Here is an 18,384-nt window from a genome sequence, read left to right on the forward strand (position 1 = left end):
CCAGGCTCCGCGCTGCGGCGTTACCTGTTAAGAAGCAGGGAGGCGGCGCTGAGACAGAGCAGCAGGAAGCAGAACAGCGGGTACTGGCGGCAGATCTCGCGTCCCACGTCCAGTCGCAGCCGCTGCTTCAGCTTCTGCCCCATCGTCCGCACCCAGGGCACCATCTCCGTAACGGCGAGGCCGAGACTGCGCTACTGGCTGAGGCAGAGGTCAAGGCGACCCCCCATCCACACCTCGCGTCCCCGCCACACCGACTTGGCGGCGCACACAGACGCCTACCGGCAGTTAGCCGCCGCAGGCTGCGGTCGCGTCCGGCTGGGCCCAGCCCCACGCCCCACGCCGCGCGTGCGCGGCCGGCGTCCCCAGCCGACCAGAGAGAGGAACGGCCGTAGAACGTGCCCGAAGTCGTCACCCAGCGCAAAGCCTCTAGCGTCTCGCCGCTCCGCCCTCCTGGCCGGAGTAGCGCGCAGTCTTCCGTGGAAACTCTGACAACACTGGCGACCGGCCATTTCCGGAAATCAAAGGACAGCCCCAGCACCCGGTAACTGCCTGTATTGCGGAGGAGAGGGAAGAAGGTTGTAGGGAGCCCGGAAGAAACTACAGCACCCTTGTAGTCGCCGGGCGCTGCCTGAGGGGCAACCGGAGCTCGTGGAGCCCGCTGGGAACTGTAGTCTTCGTGACACGAACCCGCAGAGGGATGGAGCGGGTGGTAGCGCTTCCCCGACCCCGCAACGCTCCGCGCCTCACCGTACACTCGGCTCCGGGTGGGAGCAGGTCCGAGCTTTGCGTGACGCCTAAGGGAGAGGGGGATAGGAGGACGCCTTTGAGTCGGTATTTTAAAAGGGGTGTGTTGGGGGCTGGGGGGGTGGCGAGTAAAACAGCCCTAGAATAAAGACTACAACTCATCAGGCCGCCACCCCACCAACAAAATCTCTTTTGCGCGCTCACGGGCAAGGGTAGAGCTCAATTCACGCCGGCTCCGGGAGCCCAACCAAAATCCAAGTGCTTGCAGGAGGCAGGTTGGCAGATTAGGTAAAATCCCTCTTAGAGTCTCATGGGGTTTTCCCTTTACTAATTCATCACATTTCTAAATTTTTTTTTCTGTATTGTTCGCTACAGTGACAGATGCAGGAAGACTATTATCGCGAAAATTTACTTAGGCGGTACAGACACTAAGCACTTTCATTTCACCTTCATGCATTCACCCCATGGTGTAGGTACAGTACTATAGTTTCAATCATTATACAGGCAAATTACTGAGACAGAAAGGAACTTAGGATCATAAAACTAACAAAGCCGGGATTTGAACACGTTCTAAAGACAGAGCCTGCGCCTGTCATCTCTCTTTCCTAGGATCTTATCCTTCAAAGTGGGGAAACAAATGTTTTTTAATGATGTATGTAGTTTCATGAATATTTTCCCGTATTACAAAAACATAGATCTTTAATGATGCATTATTATCCTTTATCAGAATGTACCATCCTGTTCCATTATTGCTAACCACTAAAGTCCATTGATATTACCATCCTTGATGATAAACCTATGCACATTTCTAATTATTTAGAATCAACTTTAATACAATTACTGGGTCAAAGGGTAAAAACAAACATTCTTGATACAGTCAAACTGCTTTGTAGAATGGTGGTACCAACTCCACAGTGGTGTATAAAAGTAAACAATTTCACTGATCCTCACGATTAGCTATTATTGTCTAAACATCACAAATATACTTTTGTTTGTGACTAAACCATTTAAAAGACTACAGTGTAACATCATTGGAAAGCTTACCACTTTTTAATATTTCTAGGTACATATTTAAACATTTATTAATTTCACTTTGGCAGTTTTTAAGCGTCCTTGAATTATCTGTTTATACTAAAATAGGTGTATGTTGAGTGGATCTACATATATCAAGTGCCTCCTATGGACTTGAGTGCTTTACACTTTTGTAAATTACCTTTTAAAAAACTAATCTCATGACAAATAATGTAAGTTATTAACCTGTCTGGTAAATTATGTTGCCTTTTATTTTGTTTAAAACTTTTGCTTCCTTTTAAAGCCTTATTTTGAAATTACTCTTTTCACCAAGGGCCAGTATATTTTAAAGACAAAATGTTTTGAGTTCTGTTCAAATCAGACATCACTACAACATCCAATTAAAAGACTTCTTTCCCATCTGATTTCTTAGAGGCAATTAGAATAAGTTAACTGGACAATAGATAATTTAAATTTCCAAATTGCTCTTATGATTAGAAAAGGGAAAAAAAATGTAATAAACTTCAGCCATAAGGAAATTCTTTATGGCAGAGAATTTCCACACCTAAAGCATGAAACATAATTCAATTTCTGTCACTACGGACCTCATCTAAGGAAATAACCTTTATTTCATTACATGTCTTTAGCCTATGGTCTAGAACCCACCTTTACACGCACAGAGCTCGAAATTTTTTCCCCAACCTTGTTAAGTTCTGAACTTTCGAGAGGTTATATGGAATATCCACAATCAACCAACCCTGGTTCTGAAACTAGCTCTATCTCCTACTAGCAACATGTTAGCAAGATTAACTTGTTCTATCTCACTCCTACCTCAACTCTAAAACAGAGCTATTTTCATAAAACTGAGGTGGGGGGTGGGGGCTAAAATGGGTGGAAAGTTGGAAAGTGCCTCTTAAATATCTCTGTACAATGCTTAAGACAAAATTTTTTTTTCAAATTTTATGGCTTTGTGAACATGACAATAATGAGCTAAACCAATTAGCTTTTATTTGGATTACGACAATCTAAAATGAAAATGACATATTAAATACCTGATTTCTAGGAAAACTGAGGTCCAGAAAGGCTGACTGCCTACGCTAAAGTTCTACATCTGCACTGTCCAATACAAGTCAGTAGCCACATGTGGCCAGGGAGCACTTGAAATGTGGCTTGTTGTGATGTGTAAAGTACCTGTCACATTTCAAAGACTTACCATGAAAACTGTATTAAATGTAAATTAAAATTAGTTTTAAGGCAATTACATATTAAATGTTTTGGAAATAATTGCCTAAAAGTATTTTTACTTTAATGTAGCTAGAAACCTTAAAATTACATATGTAGCTTGCATTATATTTCTACTACACTGTACTGTTATAGACTCTGCTAGCTGTGGAGAGCCAGTACAATTAAATGTGTAAATCTTTTATAAATGCTACAAAGGTCACATATGTGCTAGGTGTACACTGACAAACTATAAAAAGTTAAAAATTTGATAATGCATTTAAAGGGCTCATAGACATTAAACTGCAATCCAGTAATATGTCCATTATTTTAATGAATATATTTATTGAATAGCAAATAAGTGTAAGGCACTGTGCTAGATGTGGTGGCAGATACATTTAGATGCATTTTTTTCTGACCTCCAAAGGCTTACAATCTAGTGAAGCAAACAAGTCACATAAAATGTTATAAAGGGCAGCGGTTTTATACATAAAGACTGTAATCTTTTTTTTTTAATGACAGTTAATGGCAAAAGGGAAATTTTTAGCTATAAGGATCTGGAAAGGCCTGTGGGAAATAATGTGAGCGAAGAATAGGACTTATCTCTGTTTTCACTTATAATTTTCAAAAGTCATGAAGTACTAGGCAAAGTTTCCAAAATGCTTCTACTTAATTTAACCTGATTCTCCCCGCCACACGAGCAAAATGCTTTTTATGTTGGTACAGTAAGTTTGCAAGGTAATGATGAATACCTGAATTGCAGAAATTAGGCCTAAACTCTGATGACCCTGAATGTAAACCACATTTTAACGTGCTGAGGGTCATTATTTGTATGGCACAGGTATATCGGGAAGAGGATGGATATACTACCCCTGGGAGCCATTTCAGTCTCTCCCTTACAGATGCCTCCTATCACATGACAGGCATTTTCAAAGCCCTGTTTTTCCCTTGTCTCAAATGATCATGGTTTATATTTCACCTTTTGTGGCATCCCTAATGTTATTTTTACATCCTTAATTTTACATTTCATAGCACCCTCTTCTCCCCCACAACCTATCCCTACATATCAACCTCTTGATAAACCTGTTAAAGAGGCCACTGAACTGCTTTCTTCAAAAAATGTTCCTTTCCTTGGTTTTCAAAACAGGAATTTATTACAATGGAAAATATGTAATTCAAGGAAGAGGAACATTAAGTAATTTTTATGAGTGGAGGGTCTGAGATGTTCAAAATGCAGTTATTTTCACATTTAACCCTCTTTTATTTTTATGGCCATGAGGTAAAACCTCCATTGGGAAGATACAAAGAACTAACAATGTTATAGAGCCAGTGGCTCAACTACAGATACTCCCTGGGTAAAAGCCATGTTTTGATCATAAAATTCTGGATGGTCTCATTATCTTAGTACCAAAAAATTAACCATTTCATATTTGTAGTCGTTTTTCTAATTTATGATGAAATAGCCATCCTCTTAAGCCTCACTTTTGGAGAAGCAGGAAGCTACTTATAATTTGAGAAAATGTAAATTAATAACTGCTTGGAAATGGAAAATATACTCACCTGTTGATTAATATTAACGATTAGAAAAAGCACTTATAATCCAACATCACCTTTCTCTTGTAGGCCAATGCTTTTGTTTACTTTTTAAATTACCCCTTAAATAAGTAAAACACTCCATCTTATTTCTGAACTACAGACAGTGGTTTCCTCTCATTAAAAAAATGTTAACTATATCCCTTCAAATGTTTAAATACACATTTCAACTGACTTCACTAACTTCATAAAATATTTTGGAAAAACTTTGCAATCCTTCTTACCTCTCACAAGCTATTTCCCAAAACATAAAAATTAAAGCTCTTCACTGTTGTCCTAAAAACCACCATGCAACCAGGCTTGGTTCAGAACTGTGAAAATCACTAATATTGGTACTTCAGCTCTTATTCTACTAGTAAGGGTTGCTACCAAATAATTACAATCAATTTTTACCTTCACTAAAAATAAACTTTTCCTCTTTTGGCAAGCTGATTCCAGAAAATAAACTCAACGTAATATATCTAAGTATAAATCTTGAACAATAATTTTGAAAATTTTTATTGTAAAATTTCCCTTATATATTCAAAGACAGTTACTATTTGAATTTTTCTTTAACTCATATGAACACAAGATTCTAAAACAGTCTGAATTTTTAGCATTATGTCCTAGTCAATTTTGTGAAACAATTCAAGATATATTCTTAAGTACTCAAGACAATTAAGAACTCTGCTGTCCCCAGATGTTCAGAGAACAGTTCTATCACTTCTATTTTTAGTTAAAAACAACAACAAAAAAATGCTTATAGTTAAAAACATCAGCTTTCAGTTATTTCTTGTGGCTAAAAAGAAAGCTTTAAGAATGCTCACAGAAACACTGATGGCAGAACTAGAGCAATTTTTGTGGGGCATTTAAGCTGCTTCAGAGTTAAGACACCTAGGACAAATATCCCTATCTAGACAGTCCCTTGCAAGTACTGAGTTTTCAAATGTTAACATAATTATTTTTTAAATTGGTTTAAATCTATTTACTCTTCAGCCTCTGCCAAGTTCCATCGTGTTTTCTACTATGTAAAGCAACATAAGAAACTATTATTTACCATGGTGGAGGAAAGAAGATTGTAATTACCAGATACACACTGCCAAAAAAATTGTAAGGGTAGCAGTAATAATTTAAATGATTCTGAAGGTTCCTGCTATTGCAAAGCATAGAAATATCAGATTTTCAAATGACATCAGATGTTTTAAAACTGTGGCTTTCAGCCTAGGCAACATGGTGAAACCTCTCTACATGAAAAAAATCAACAACAAAAATTAGGGGCCAAGCACAGTGGCGCATGCCTGTAATCCCAGCATTTTGGGAGGCTGAGACGGGCAGATCACTTGAGGTCAGGAGTTCCAGACCAGCCTGGGCAACATGGTGAAACCTCATCTTTCCTAAAAATACAAAAACTAGCCAGGCATGCTGGTGCGTGCCTACATTCCCAGCTACTCGAGAGGCTGAGGCAGGACAATCACTTTAACTCAGGAGGCGGAGGTTGCAGTGAGCTAATATCATGCCACTGCACTTCAGCCTGGGCGACAGAGCAAGACTCCGCCTCACAAAACAAAACAAAAAAATTAGCCGGGTGTGGTGGCAAACACCTGTGGTCCCAGGCTGAGGTGGGAGGATCCCTTGAGCCCCAGAGGTCGAGGCTGCAGAGAGCCGAGATGGTGCCACTTCAACCAAGCCTGGGCAACAGAGCAAGACCTGTCTCAAAAAAAAATAATAAAAGTATACTTTTGCTCCTGAAGTTACCTTTAAGCAGAGGCTGATAAATTTTTTGTATCACAAACCTATACCACAATAAAGGCTGGGCACAGTGGCACATGCCTGTAATCACAGCACTTTGGAAGGCTGAGGCGAGTGGATCACTTGAGGTCAGGCGTTTGAGACCAGCCTGGCCAACATGGCAAAACTGTCTCTACTAAAAAATACAAAAATTAGCCGGGCATGGTGGCACGTGCCTATAATCCCAGCTACTCATGAGGCTGAGGCTGAAGATCGCTTGAACCCAGGAGGCAGAGGTTGCAGTCAGCCAAGATTGCACCATTGCACTCCAGTCTGGGTGACAGAGCCAGACTCCGTCTCAAAAAAACAAAACCAAGAAAAGAAGAAAAATCAGCTAATAGCCTTATTTGCCCCAGAAGGCAAAGCCAAGACTTTTATCTTAATGTTCTCCAAACTGTACTTGTTCCTCAGGGATAAGATGTTGCTAGTTCTAATGTGCCTATAGTAAGATGATTTTAACCTATTTTGGTTGAAGAAAATGGGGCAGAATTCAAGACATCAGAAGCTGTGAGATGAGCCAAAGAAACACAAGGCGGGCAGTTTCTTTAGACAGTATTAATGGAAAATTACACTAGAAGGATGAACTGGGGCCAAACTATAAAACTTTAAATTACATGTGTGGTTTGCATTTCATTTCTATTTGACAATACTGTCGTAGACTCTGGAGCTAAATGTAGAGAACTAGCAAAATTAAATGTGCCACTTAGTAGTCTAACTTATTTATAAGGAGTTATGCCAGATCTGAACTTCCTAAAGGACTGGTAGTACCTGGATAGAGAGGACATTTCAGGCCTCTTCAAGTAAATGATCAAATGTGACTGGATATGAAGTGAGAAATTAATGAGACAGTTGCTGATGGAGAAGAGCACTTGAATGTGTTCAGGAGACAGCTGAAATGCAGAACTGCATGTAACAGACATCAAGCAAGCCCTGACACTAAAAGAGGAGTACACACAGATGTGATATGGGACTGTAATGTAGATGTGATCAAGGAAACACGTATACAGGGAAAAAGGAAAATAGGAACAGGTAAGGATGGAAGATGAGATAACTTGGCAAATTGCCAAGATTTTTCAAGGTTAAGTGAATGTAATCAATGCCATAGGGGTTAAATCTTTAAAATATATAACTTTCATATGGGGACACTGGTATCCTGTGAACAACTCTTGAAAAGAGAGGACAGGCCGGGCGCAGTGGCTCATGCCTGTAATCACAGCACTTTAGGAGGCCGAGGCGGGCAGGTGATCACCTGAGGCGGGAGTTGAGACCAGCCTGGCCAATATGGTGAAACCTAGTTTCTATTTAAAATACGAAAAATTAGCCAGGCGTGGTGGCTGTAATCCCAGCTACTTGGGAGACTAAGGTGGGAGAATCACCTGAAACCGGGAGGCGGAGGTTGCAGTGAGCTGAGATAGCGCCACTGCACTCCAGCCTGAGTACAACAGAGACTGTACTTAAAAGAGGTATCATTCCAAAACCACCAAGCTCACTAGAAAAGGTGCAATAAGATGCTTTACTGATAATTAAATATGTGGACTTTCAGCCTAAAGACAGTTTACTTGGGGAGAATCACTGGTAATCAGAACACCGATGCTATTTTGGACTATATGGTGGTCCTGTAATTGTTAGAGAACAATTAACATAAATAAAATCTAGGAGGTTGGTTTAGCAGTTAGACTGTTTTGTATTTACTTATCAGGTTCATTCATCTATTAGCATTGAGAATTTTGACTAGAATTTCAAAACTAAGAAACTTAGAATAAATGAACACCTATTCTAAAACTTTTTAAAATGGAGTTACTCCCACAAAAGTAGATTCATGTATTAGCTAACATCTATGTGATTCAGGTTAACTCCCAATTCATGCATTAACATGGTAATTTAGGGAAATTTGGGAATAACTTGGAATAATGCTTTGTGGACTAATGAGAGCTTGATAGTTTTCCTCCTCAGAATATAAGAAAATATACGCTTCAGTGTTAGCTTCCTCAACTTTCAAGAGTCATATTTACCGTCTTTCCCTCAAAGAGCTATCACAAAAATAATGTACCAAATGTTCATACATGTAAGGTATTACAGGGTGAATTAAGTCTACTTTTTAATGCAACATTTATTCTTTTGTGAAAATAAATCTCCACATAAAAGCATGAATGAAATAACGTCAAAAGTCCTCTAGGCAGAATTTTCCCAAAAAAAAAAAAAAAAAAAAAGACACGATCCTATAAATCCTGTATTCATAGGATATAATTGAGAGCTGGAAAAATATCTTTTTACAAGAAAGCTCAGGCTCAGAGAGGCTAAATTTTTATACGTAGCTGCTTCCATTAAATGGCCCAATGACTAACAGATTTTCAGTCTTTCATCCAGAACTCCTGAAAAGACTACCTAAGTCGTTGAAATGAGAAAACTACATTAATGCACAGACAGCATTTTACTTCACCAACCTATACCTTTGTAAGTATATGTGGAAAATAAATATACAAGCCAGATAAGGCTTGTTAGAATGGGAAAGCCGTATGAATAAAAGACACGAAGGTAAGAAATTAAGAGCATTTTATGTCCATAAATTTTAACTAAAAGATCTAGGTCTACTGAAGATTTATTTCCCTCTTTAGTTTCCTATTATGTGTGTATATATATCTATGAATGTATGTACATTTTTATGTGTGACTGGCCAGATACTGGTACCACTGAAAAATTAGCCAAAATTAGGCTGGGCACAGTGGTTCATGCCTGTAATCCCAGCACTTTGGAAGGCCGAGGCAGGCTGATGGCCTGAGGTCAGGAGTTCGAGACCAGCCTGGCCAACATGGTGAAACCCCATCTCTACTAAAAATACAAAAATTAGCTGAGCAGTAGTCCAGCTACTTGGGAGGCTGAGGCAGAAGAATCACTTGAACCCAGGAGGCAGAGGCTGCAATGAGCCGAGATCTCACCATTGCACCCCAGTCTGTCGACAGAGCGAGACTCCGTCTCAAAAAAAAAAAAAAAAAAAAAGTAGCCAAGATTATTGGTACCAGAAACCTTTCAAGTCAGTTTCTTCCGTGGTATCAGCCAATATTTAATATCACAAAACCTAATTAAGAACTGTTTTGATACCTTGAAGCCAAAGTGACTCAAGAAGTTTGACTTGTCTTTATGTAGAAAATCAAACTCCCTAATCACCAGAGTTGACAGAAGTATAGAATATATTCCAGAAGTAAATTAACGTGGATTTTCATCAAACCCCAGAACATCAAATCTGGAAAGTAGGTTTGAGATCCCTGCCACAATAAGGAATGAAGTTTCATTACCTGCCAAAAATTTTGCCTTGCTGAAAATAACAAGACAGAAAGACAAACTGTTAAATATAATGGGGGAAAAAAATTCTCAGTGGTTTAGTTTTAAATGTTCAAAAACTAAATGTGAAAATATTTTCTATTTCCAAAAAGGCCTTTCAGGCCAGGTAACAGTGGCTCACACCTGTAACCCCAACACACTGGGAGGCAAGGCAGGAGGATCACTTGAGCCCAGTTTGAGACCAGCCTCAGGAACATAGGGAGACTTCATCTCTCCAAAAAATAAAAAAATTGGCCGGGCACGGTGGCTCACACCTGTAATCCCAGCACTTTGGGAGGCAGAGGCGGGTGGATCACCTGAGATCAGGAGTTCAAGACCAGCCTGGCCAACATGGTGAAACCCCAACTCTACTAAAAATACAAAAATTAGCTGGGTGTGGTTGGCAGGCGCCTGTAATCCCAGCTCCTCAGGAGGCTGAGTTGGGAGAATCACTTGAACCCAGGAGGCAGAGGCTGCAGTGAGCTGAGATCATGCCATTGCACTCCAGCCTAGGAAACAAGAGCGAAACTCCGTCTCGAAAGAAATAAAAATTAGCCAGGCATGGTGGCACACATCCATGGTCCCAGCTATTAGGAGACTGAAGTGGAAGGATTGCTTGAGCCGGGGAGGTTAAGGCTGCAGTGAGCCATGATTGCACCACTGCCCTCCAGCCTGGGCAACAGAGACCCTGTCTCAAAAACAACAAAACAGAAAAGGTCTTCCAAAATAATATGCTTTTTCCAATTAAGAATGTCACTAAATTTGCATCCTTAGTCACAAAATGTCCTCTATGTACCTGTTCTCTTTCCAAGACTTACTCACTTTTCCAAGACAATATATTTTAAATGAGCAGTGATATGGAAGTGATAATACAGACTAAGATTTCTCCTAATTCAGGAGGTGGCACCATGCTACTGTGTTTTACTACCAGTTCTATTTTAAAACTAGCACCTTTTATACTAAGTTGCACAATTTAGATACAAAAGATAAATTCATATTCCTTCATACAAAAGATGAAGAAATGAGGCTCATATTAATTTTGCTACAAACAGCAGGAGCCACTTTCCATGGGGGGGATGAGTGGGAAGGAAAAACCAAGACCTCCTAGTTTGTAGGAGTGAAAGGACTGAGACTTGACAGTGGTAAAATTGCTTTTAGGGTCTACCTCCCTCTCAAAGTGAGTAACCTGAGAGCAGTCAAAATTCCTGCAATTGAAAACTCTTCTGACACTGGAGAGGGTACCCTACTTGCCTCACTACTCCCACGAAAGCTAAAAATAAAGGCTATTAGTCCTCATTTTCTCACACACACAGAACGTGCAGTAAGCCATCTCAGTAGACAAGTCAACACCAGTTTTCCTAATATCCTTCTTTGATAAATATGAATAAAGAATCACCAAACGTCTGAGGAAATCAGAAGCACAAAGAGAAAACTGATGTGAACTAATATTTCAATGCACCATATAAGAAACTGGTAACTTAAAATTTCTAGCATTCAAGAGTGAGCAAGACTGTGCATATATAAAATATATAAAATAAACTGCTGTGATGGACAAGGATGGGCAAGTACATTATATATGTTGTTTTGCCTCTCTTCAGTCTAGAGGCAAGTATAAGGTAATCAGTTGTAAAGTATTATAATCCTGACAGTAAGAAAGGAAGGATACCTAACAGGAAGTGGAAAATGAAGGAAAAGAAAACTACTCAGTGTACTATTTCCTTATGAGAATCAGATTCTAAAATTCATTTAAGTAGAGACTTAAGTGTATTTCAAGTAATAAACGTAACCAAGAGACCAGGCACAGTGGCTCATGCCTGTAATCCCAGCACTTTGGGAGGCTGAGGCAGGAGGACTGCTTGAGCCCAGGAGTTTGAGGCTGCAGTGAGCTATGACAGTGCCACAGATTTCCAGCCTGGATAACAGAGCAAGACCTTTTTTTTTTTTTCTTTGAGACGGAGTCTTACTCTGTTGCCCAGGCTGGAGTGCAGTGGCGCCATCTCAGCCTCTGCCTCCCAAGTTGAACCTGCCTCCCAGGTTCAAGCAATTCTCCTGACTCTCCGGACTTTTTTTTTATTATTATTTTCAGTAGAGAGAGGGTTTCACTATGTTGGCCAGACACCAGGCTGGTCTGAAACTCCTGACCTCAGGTGATCCGTTCCCTGGGCCTCCCAAAGTGCTGGGATTACAGGCATGAGCCACCATGCCCGGCCAACCGTTCTCTCTTAAAAAAATAAAATAAATTTTAAGAGAGAACTAAAGAGAGGAGGAGATATCTGGGAGTGGACTCCACGGAAAGGTCCTTCTAGATTTTAAAAAATCAAGTTAAAACATCAACTAAGCATAACATAAATACCATTTTACTCACACTACTGATATTAGGAGGTATATATAGTATAGTGAAATAATACGTTAAATTCAGAGCCTCACTATTCAGGTTATTGAATTTCAGCTACCTATCAATTGGTAGGTAAATATAAGGCTATTCATACGTATGTAACCATTTCTCTAAGTTACTTTAAGATAGAGTAAGCAATATACACTACCCTCGGAAACAGCTGCTTTCAACACCTCATTTTTAGTTATCTAGGCTTCATGCTTTTTCTCAAGTATCATTATTCCCTCACCTTCAAATTGCTATGCAAAAGAACCTTATAAAAACTTTAGACTCAAAACCAACCAGACCCTCATTAGCAAAACAGTTCCATCTTGAAGTACCCCCTCCTCACCTCATAAAGAACTTATAGATAGGGGGCTTATAAATTGATACTGTCTTGTTCAGCAGCACAGATTAAACTACACATCAGCATAAAGGAAAACTGATCCACTGGATTCTGTTAAGTTCACTGCTAAAGATGACTTATGAGCACCCTTTTCCTCTTAATTTCAAATAAGGAAAACAGTCACTTACACATAGGGTTATTTTAACATATAAAAAAATCTGTAAGTCACTAGGCCAACTGTTCCCTCAAGACAGTTTTATAATTTTTTAAAGTGTCACGTTGATAATTTAAATGTGGATCTTCATCTTAATTTACTTAAATCATTAGCACTTTGTGATCATTTTTAAAAGCTTTCCATGCCATAAATTAAATGGTTCGAAATATTTGATCCCCTTTGTCAAATTCTGTCACAAGCCTAATTTGGCAAATAAAACTAAACTTCCACCCAACTGAACATTTTAAATATTTTTAAATGCCTGCCTACTCAGATTTCCCTGCCCTTCGAGGAGCTTCCATTCTAAAAGGAGGTAAAATAAATCAAAGAAATTTATCATAAAATGTACTAGTAATTTAAAGACTAATCGATAGACAGTAAGCAAAAAAGGGAAAAATAATACTAACTACAGTATCTGCTTGCTGTGCCCCTTTGTTGATCCTCTCCCAAATGCTAAATAAATCTCCAGGAAACCAGAGATCAACTAGGATCTGTTACATGACAATTTTACAATAAAGGCTATTTGTCTTTTAATTCCATGTTTAACTGTACCTGAAGTTAGGCAGGAAACCAAAAGGGAACAGAACCTGTCTTTAATACTGTTGAAGAACCAAATTTATGTGAATTTTTACTATTTCAAGGAAAACAGCAAAGGAGGTAGAGGTATGAACGAAATTTGCCAAAACTACACTGTATACATGTGGCTCTAGAGTGGAAATGAAAAGTGTATTCTGCCATTTTTATAGATGACCTTTAACATTGTTTATTTCTGGTTTTCCTCTAAGTATATTCCAAATATTAAATAAAACTCAGAAATACAATTTGTACATATGCTTTTCTAATTTTTCATGACATGTTAAACTAAAAGCAACTGGAGGCCTAATTCCTGAGTCTTCCAATTAAAGCAACCAATTAACATAAATACTGACATATTAAAGATATTCTCTTAAAAATGATGTCATAAGGGTTTTAGTATACAGATGCACCTAGCTTTAGCAAATTTGTGTTTAAATGATGCAGTACTCATGTAACACAAATTCCATGTTATTCACATTTCAACTTAAAGTTAACACCATTAACGAGCCATAACAGGTATGTTGGAACTCTTCTTGTATATCATGGTGTTTCTATAATTACAAGACCTAATTTTACCATATGGAACCTACAAAACTCTTTAACAAGTTTCTTACTGTCAGCAAGCCCTGGTCTTATTCTTTAATCTGTGGTAACAACTTGTCCACACCAAATACTTTGCCCTTCTGCCCTGAAAACTCAAAAACTGCACATCAAAAATGATATAAAACACCAACTCCCTTAGGTTTCCTAAAATTCTCTCCAAAACAAGTTGAGTTTGTCACAACAATCTCCTTTTCAGAATACAGCTGAAAGCCTAAAAGAAGGCAAGAAATGACAATTCATAAACATTACAGATAACCTTTATAACTCCTTTCTAGATTAGAACTTGTTGTAAGCCACTTTATAGACAAAGTAGAAAATTCAGACAGTCAATTAAGTTTACAGTATATTATCCTAAAATAACCTTATTTTGATCCCACTGTGTTAGAAACCCATTTTAGGAAGCTGTAACACTTGGAGACACTAATTTCCAAAATGGTTTATTAGGACTTCTCCCACACTCAAAGTCAAACTTCCAGGACTGTTCTGAAATGATGAAAGCTTCTTTTCGATAATCAATATAAATGTTGTTAATCCAAAATAGAAACTAAAACCTGCACTAAGTGACCTAAAAAGTCTTGTCCTGATGGAAGTGGCCAAAACTGCTCGTCCCGCAACCAAGAAATCCTAGGGGTATAAGCTAAAACCCACAAATATATTGGCAAGTCCCCGATTCTTTCCAAATTACCACTAACTTTATCAAATCCAATGGCAAGTACGTGACAACAGAATATTTCCATCAAAAATTAAGACCAGCCTAATACATTTATTCTATTCATCTTCCAGTAACGTGATTGCAACTGAGGATATCTTGAGGAATTTTTCACCATTGGCTAGTTACTTCGAATGTATGGATAATCAAAGGGCGACAGACCTCTAAAGATTCCAAGTGTCTACTTAAAAGCTGTTAAGTGAAGAGTGATGAAATGGAGGACACCCACAATAATTCTTGGACTCCTGGAGATCCTAAGACATGCTACAAAAATAGGTCTTTATTCTTAGGAAAATATAGTCAGAGCTAGCTTCCTTATGCTATACATAAAATCTTAACATCAGAGGCAGTACAGATAGTACAGATAGTTTTTGAACTGATCTCCAAACAAGCACAAACCCACTACGTTGAAAAGAACAGGTAATTTGAGGTTTTTGGCAAAAGACAGTACTTCACACATCTAATCCAAATCAAAGGGCCTGCAGACAGTTTTCAGTGAGATGAAAGGAATGAAATAAATATAAATTCTACGGATAAATAAAACACAATTTAAATAAGCTAACAGAACTAATTTTTTTAAATAAAAATACTAGTCAGGTACAAGCTTTTGTTTCTCAATGCCAGACTTCTAAATATTTACCAGACTACTGTTAATATTAAAAACCTAATCTTTGACCCAGAGTGTTAGTAATAATACTGGTTTGCATCTGCAAAATTTTCAAACTGAATGCTTCTGGTCCTGAAAAATATTTTAGGTGTATTACTGAAGGCAGACTGTGGTGCTAATATAATTTAAGTCTTAAATACTTTTAAAAAGTGACAGACCCCAAAAGTCCATCTACTAATGTGCTAGTTAAAAAATGCCTGTGAGCACTGCTTCATAATTAGCATCTTAAGAAAAGTAGTGGCATGCCCTATTGAGTGGTATGATCACTGAGTAATTAATACACCTTAAAACAATATCCCCACAAGTCTGTTTCTTTTATGTATTTGTCACTTAATTTCTTTAGTCATTAATTTTACACCCACCAGTGAATTCCTATGGCCAGATGAAAATTTTGTGGTATACATAATTAGAGAGAAAATGATCATGGTGGGTATTCCTGTAAGTTTTACGAACTTGAGAAGTTTTAGCACCCTCCCCTAAATGCATGAAGCCCTTCTATTTAATTTCTCTCCCTAAAATAGAGACTACATAAAATACTCTGTAATAATAAGGGATCTTTTGCTATGTTTCTGACAACTTTTGGCTTCGCAGTCAAAAAAGCTGTTCTGAATGTGTCAATTTTTGCCTATCTGGCTTGATGTTCATTCTGTTCTTTAAAAACTTTTATATACAATAACTCAGATCACCCCATCAATCCATTTCTATGTTGTTCCTATTTTATCATGAGGAAACTTTACATTTTAAGTCAGATTCACAGTAACTGGTAGAAAGGTTTCTTAAGCTAAAACTGCAATCATGAGTGTACAACAGTTGTGTGTGTGCACACTCAATTTTCCCTTCATTTTTAACATCTGATTCAGTGGCAATGGCTGAAAACCTTCCACAAAAAGCATGCTTGGGAGAATATATCTAACAAAATTTTCTCACAAAGCAACTTTCTGAAAACTGATAACCTAAATTTATGATCACTTTTGATTGCCAAGTAGTCTGCAGAAACAAAATCTTGCGTCTGTTTTGGTTAGATAACTTGTTTTCTTTTTAACATCAGAATGCTTTAAGAATACATTTTTTACCCCAAGGAAGGGACTTGACTCGGATTTAAGACCCTTTCCTTGACAATATACAAAATTTCTTTTAACTTATCACTGTCCATTCTTTGAAGCTGTCAAAGCCAAGAACCCATAAACAAATCACAAATAGCAATAACCTACATTAGTTAACATTCCCCCTTTAACATGTTGACATTTTTACTAAAGGATTAGTTATTTTTGCATTTCCATTTCTCATATCCCATGACATTCCATATAAATTGCATTATTGCTTTATAGGCCACACAACATTCAAAAGTATGTTTATATGCATTGCCTGTTTTTCCTTGATCTGATAAGACTTTGATACTGATTTTACTACAGAAATTTAAGTTTGAAAATACCACAGTTAGTATTTCTTCTCAGAACGTTAATTGTTCACATCACTAATCACTACATGCATATTTAGCTCTGATTATATTGCTCAAAAACTGCACCCATTATCAGAACAGTGCAAATGATATTTAATTTTAAAAGTAATTATAATGGCTTGAATTCAAAGTCATTCAAATGAACACTGTCAAGTAATTTCACTTGATGTGTATATATTTCATCACCACTGTTTACATTACCCTTTTTTAAGTATAACCATCAATTCTTCACAATTTCTTTTTATCAGTTTCCCTCCCAAGTCCCCAAACTAAGAATGCCAAATAGTCTTGAAAACCCAGAGCTCCATATTTTAATGTTTTCTTAAGAACACATTTGTGAACTCACAAAAGTGTTCCTCTTTCAACTTTGACAATGCAGTTCTTACTTTAAGTAAACAAACCTGTCCTAAAATCCCAACAAGTAATTCTGAGAACTTAAACACCTTGACAGTGTCCCTTAAAAATGCTATGACAGTAAAGTGCCAATAGGCATGGCAATGACCTCTTAGATGGGATCATTTAACTCCTCGGAACTGGGAAATGCCAGCACCAAGGATTACACTGAGATTCAATTTTACTGAAGGCTACATTTAGTTTACCCACTTTCCACAACCTATTATATTCATTATGTTAGAATGAAATGTAAATGTTTTGTGTAGCCCTCAAACTTACACTAAGTTTTGAGAGAGATGTACTTTAAAAAAGCACGGGGTAATATATAAAATCAGTGGCAGAAAGTTTCATTAAGCACCAGGAACTAATTTTTGTCACCCCATACTCATTTTGTAGATAAGTTTCAATAACCGGCAAGGCACATTTACATATATTCCAATGAATACTTATTGACAAATTTTAAATTACACTCTATGTCCCAGCTATCCCAGTAACTGACATACAACATACTAAAATGATTTATTTAGATAACAAAAAACCAATTAATGTGAAACATACAGGCTATTGGCAACCACTATTCTAAAATTATGTAAGTACAAATAAACATACTGAAATGTGTGCAATTCTAAGTTTTTAAACCAGAAGATTTCTACACTAACACACATTTATATTAATGACACATAAAAAAAATAAAAACTTTATTACAAAAATAAGTTACACTCGCCTCCAGCTTACAGTATAAAACAATTTTATTTGCAGGAATGCAAAATGATTGTTTGCCATGAGCATTTTGAACATATGACATGTCTGATTTTCTTGTTAAATTTGCATTTACTGGGGAACTGGTGTGTATAAAACCTTAATTAAGTATAAGCTCTGATCTTCATCGTGGTGCCTATTGGGTATGTGATATAACTGCAGTATCCCTTTGGGGAAGGGGAGAGGGGATTTCTTTACACCAAGTCCTAATGAAACTATAATTTTCACTTTTTACTTTAAGCTATCAACTTAGGACTTGGCAAAAAAATTTTTGAGGGTGGTTCAATAGAGGATGCTTCACCACTGGACACTCACTGTCATCAAGGTGCTTTAGAAAATTAAAAACATAGCACAAATGATTGTACTCTACTCTACAAGTTATCATGACCTGCATAAGAAATGGAAAGCTGATTCACGTTTACAGTGATCAGCAGGAAGAAATGCACTAATGAAACATACCTTTTACCTAAAAAGCTAAACTACAGCCATATACTAATTTCTATGATTTATGAAAAAACTTCAAAATATCCAAATGTCAGGCTTCGCTGTACAATTGTCAGTTTTAGTCTGACTTTTTATAAAGGGACACTGCAGTATTTAGTACAAGTTCGGATGCACTTTTTTGAACAT

The 18,384-nt window shown here is 37.7% G+C and overlaps 2 protein-coding genes across 21 annotated transcripts in view; both read right to left on the minus strand.

Moving 5' to 3' along the window:
- SNX14 (sorting nexin 14) overlaps positions 1–12,649 on the minus strand; it is a 100,103-nt gene extending 87,454 nt beyond the window's left edge. For 7 of the 15 annotated variants that reach the window (XM_024929200.4, XM_024929198.4, XM_008976450.5 and 4 more), the window contains exon 1: positions 25–12,649. In XM_024929200.4, the coding sequence (XP_024784968.1) occupies positions 25–164 (140 nt within the window). In that variant the 5' untranslated portion in view covers positions 165–12,649. The remainder of the gene's footprint in view (positions 1–24) is intronic. The other 8 variants (XM_008976448.5, XM_055113935.2, XM_055113933.2 and 5 more) reach the window with 5 other exon arrangements.
- A 2,087-nt stretch (positions 12,650–14,736) lies between these two features.
- Positions 14,737–18,384, minus strand: part of SYNCRIP (synaptotagmin binding cytoplasmic RNA interacting protein) — a 35,476-nt gene continuing 31,828 nt past the window's right edge. For all 6 annotated transcript variants that reach the window (XM_063605406.1, XM_055113938.2, XM_003822842.5 and 3 more), the window contains one exon: positions 14,737–18,384. This exon is cut by the window's right edge. The gene's annotated coding sequence lies outside the window, so the exon portion shown is untranslated.

This window comes from Pan paniscus, chromosome 5 (assembly GCF_029289425.2).
Source record: "Pan paniscus chromosome 5, NHGRI_mPanPan1-v2.0_pri, whole genome shotgun sequence".
Classification (NCBI taxonomy): Eukaryota; Metazoa; Chordata; class Mammalia; order Primates; family Hominidae; genus Pan; species Pan paniscus.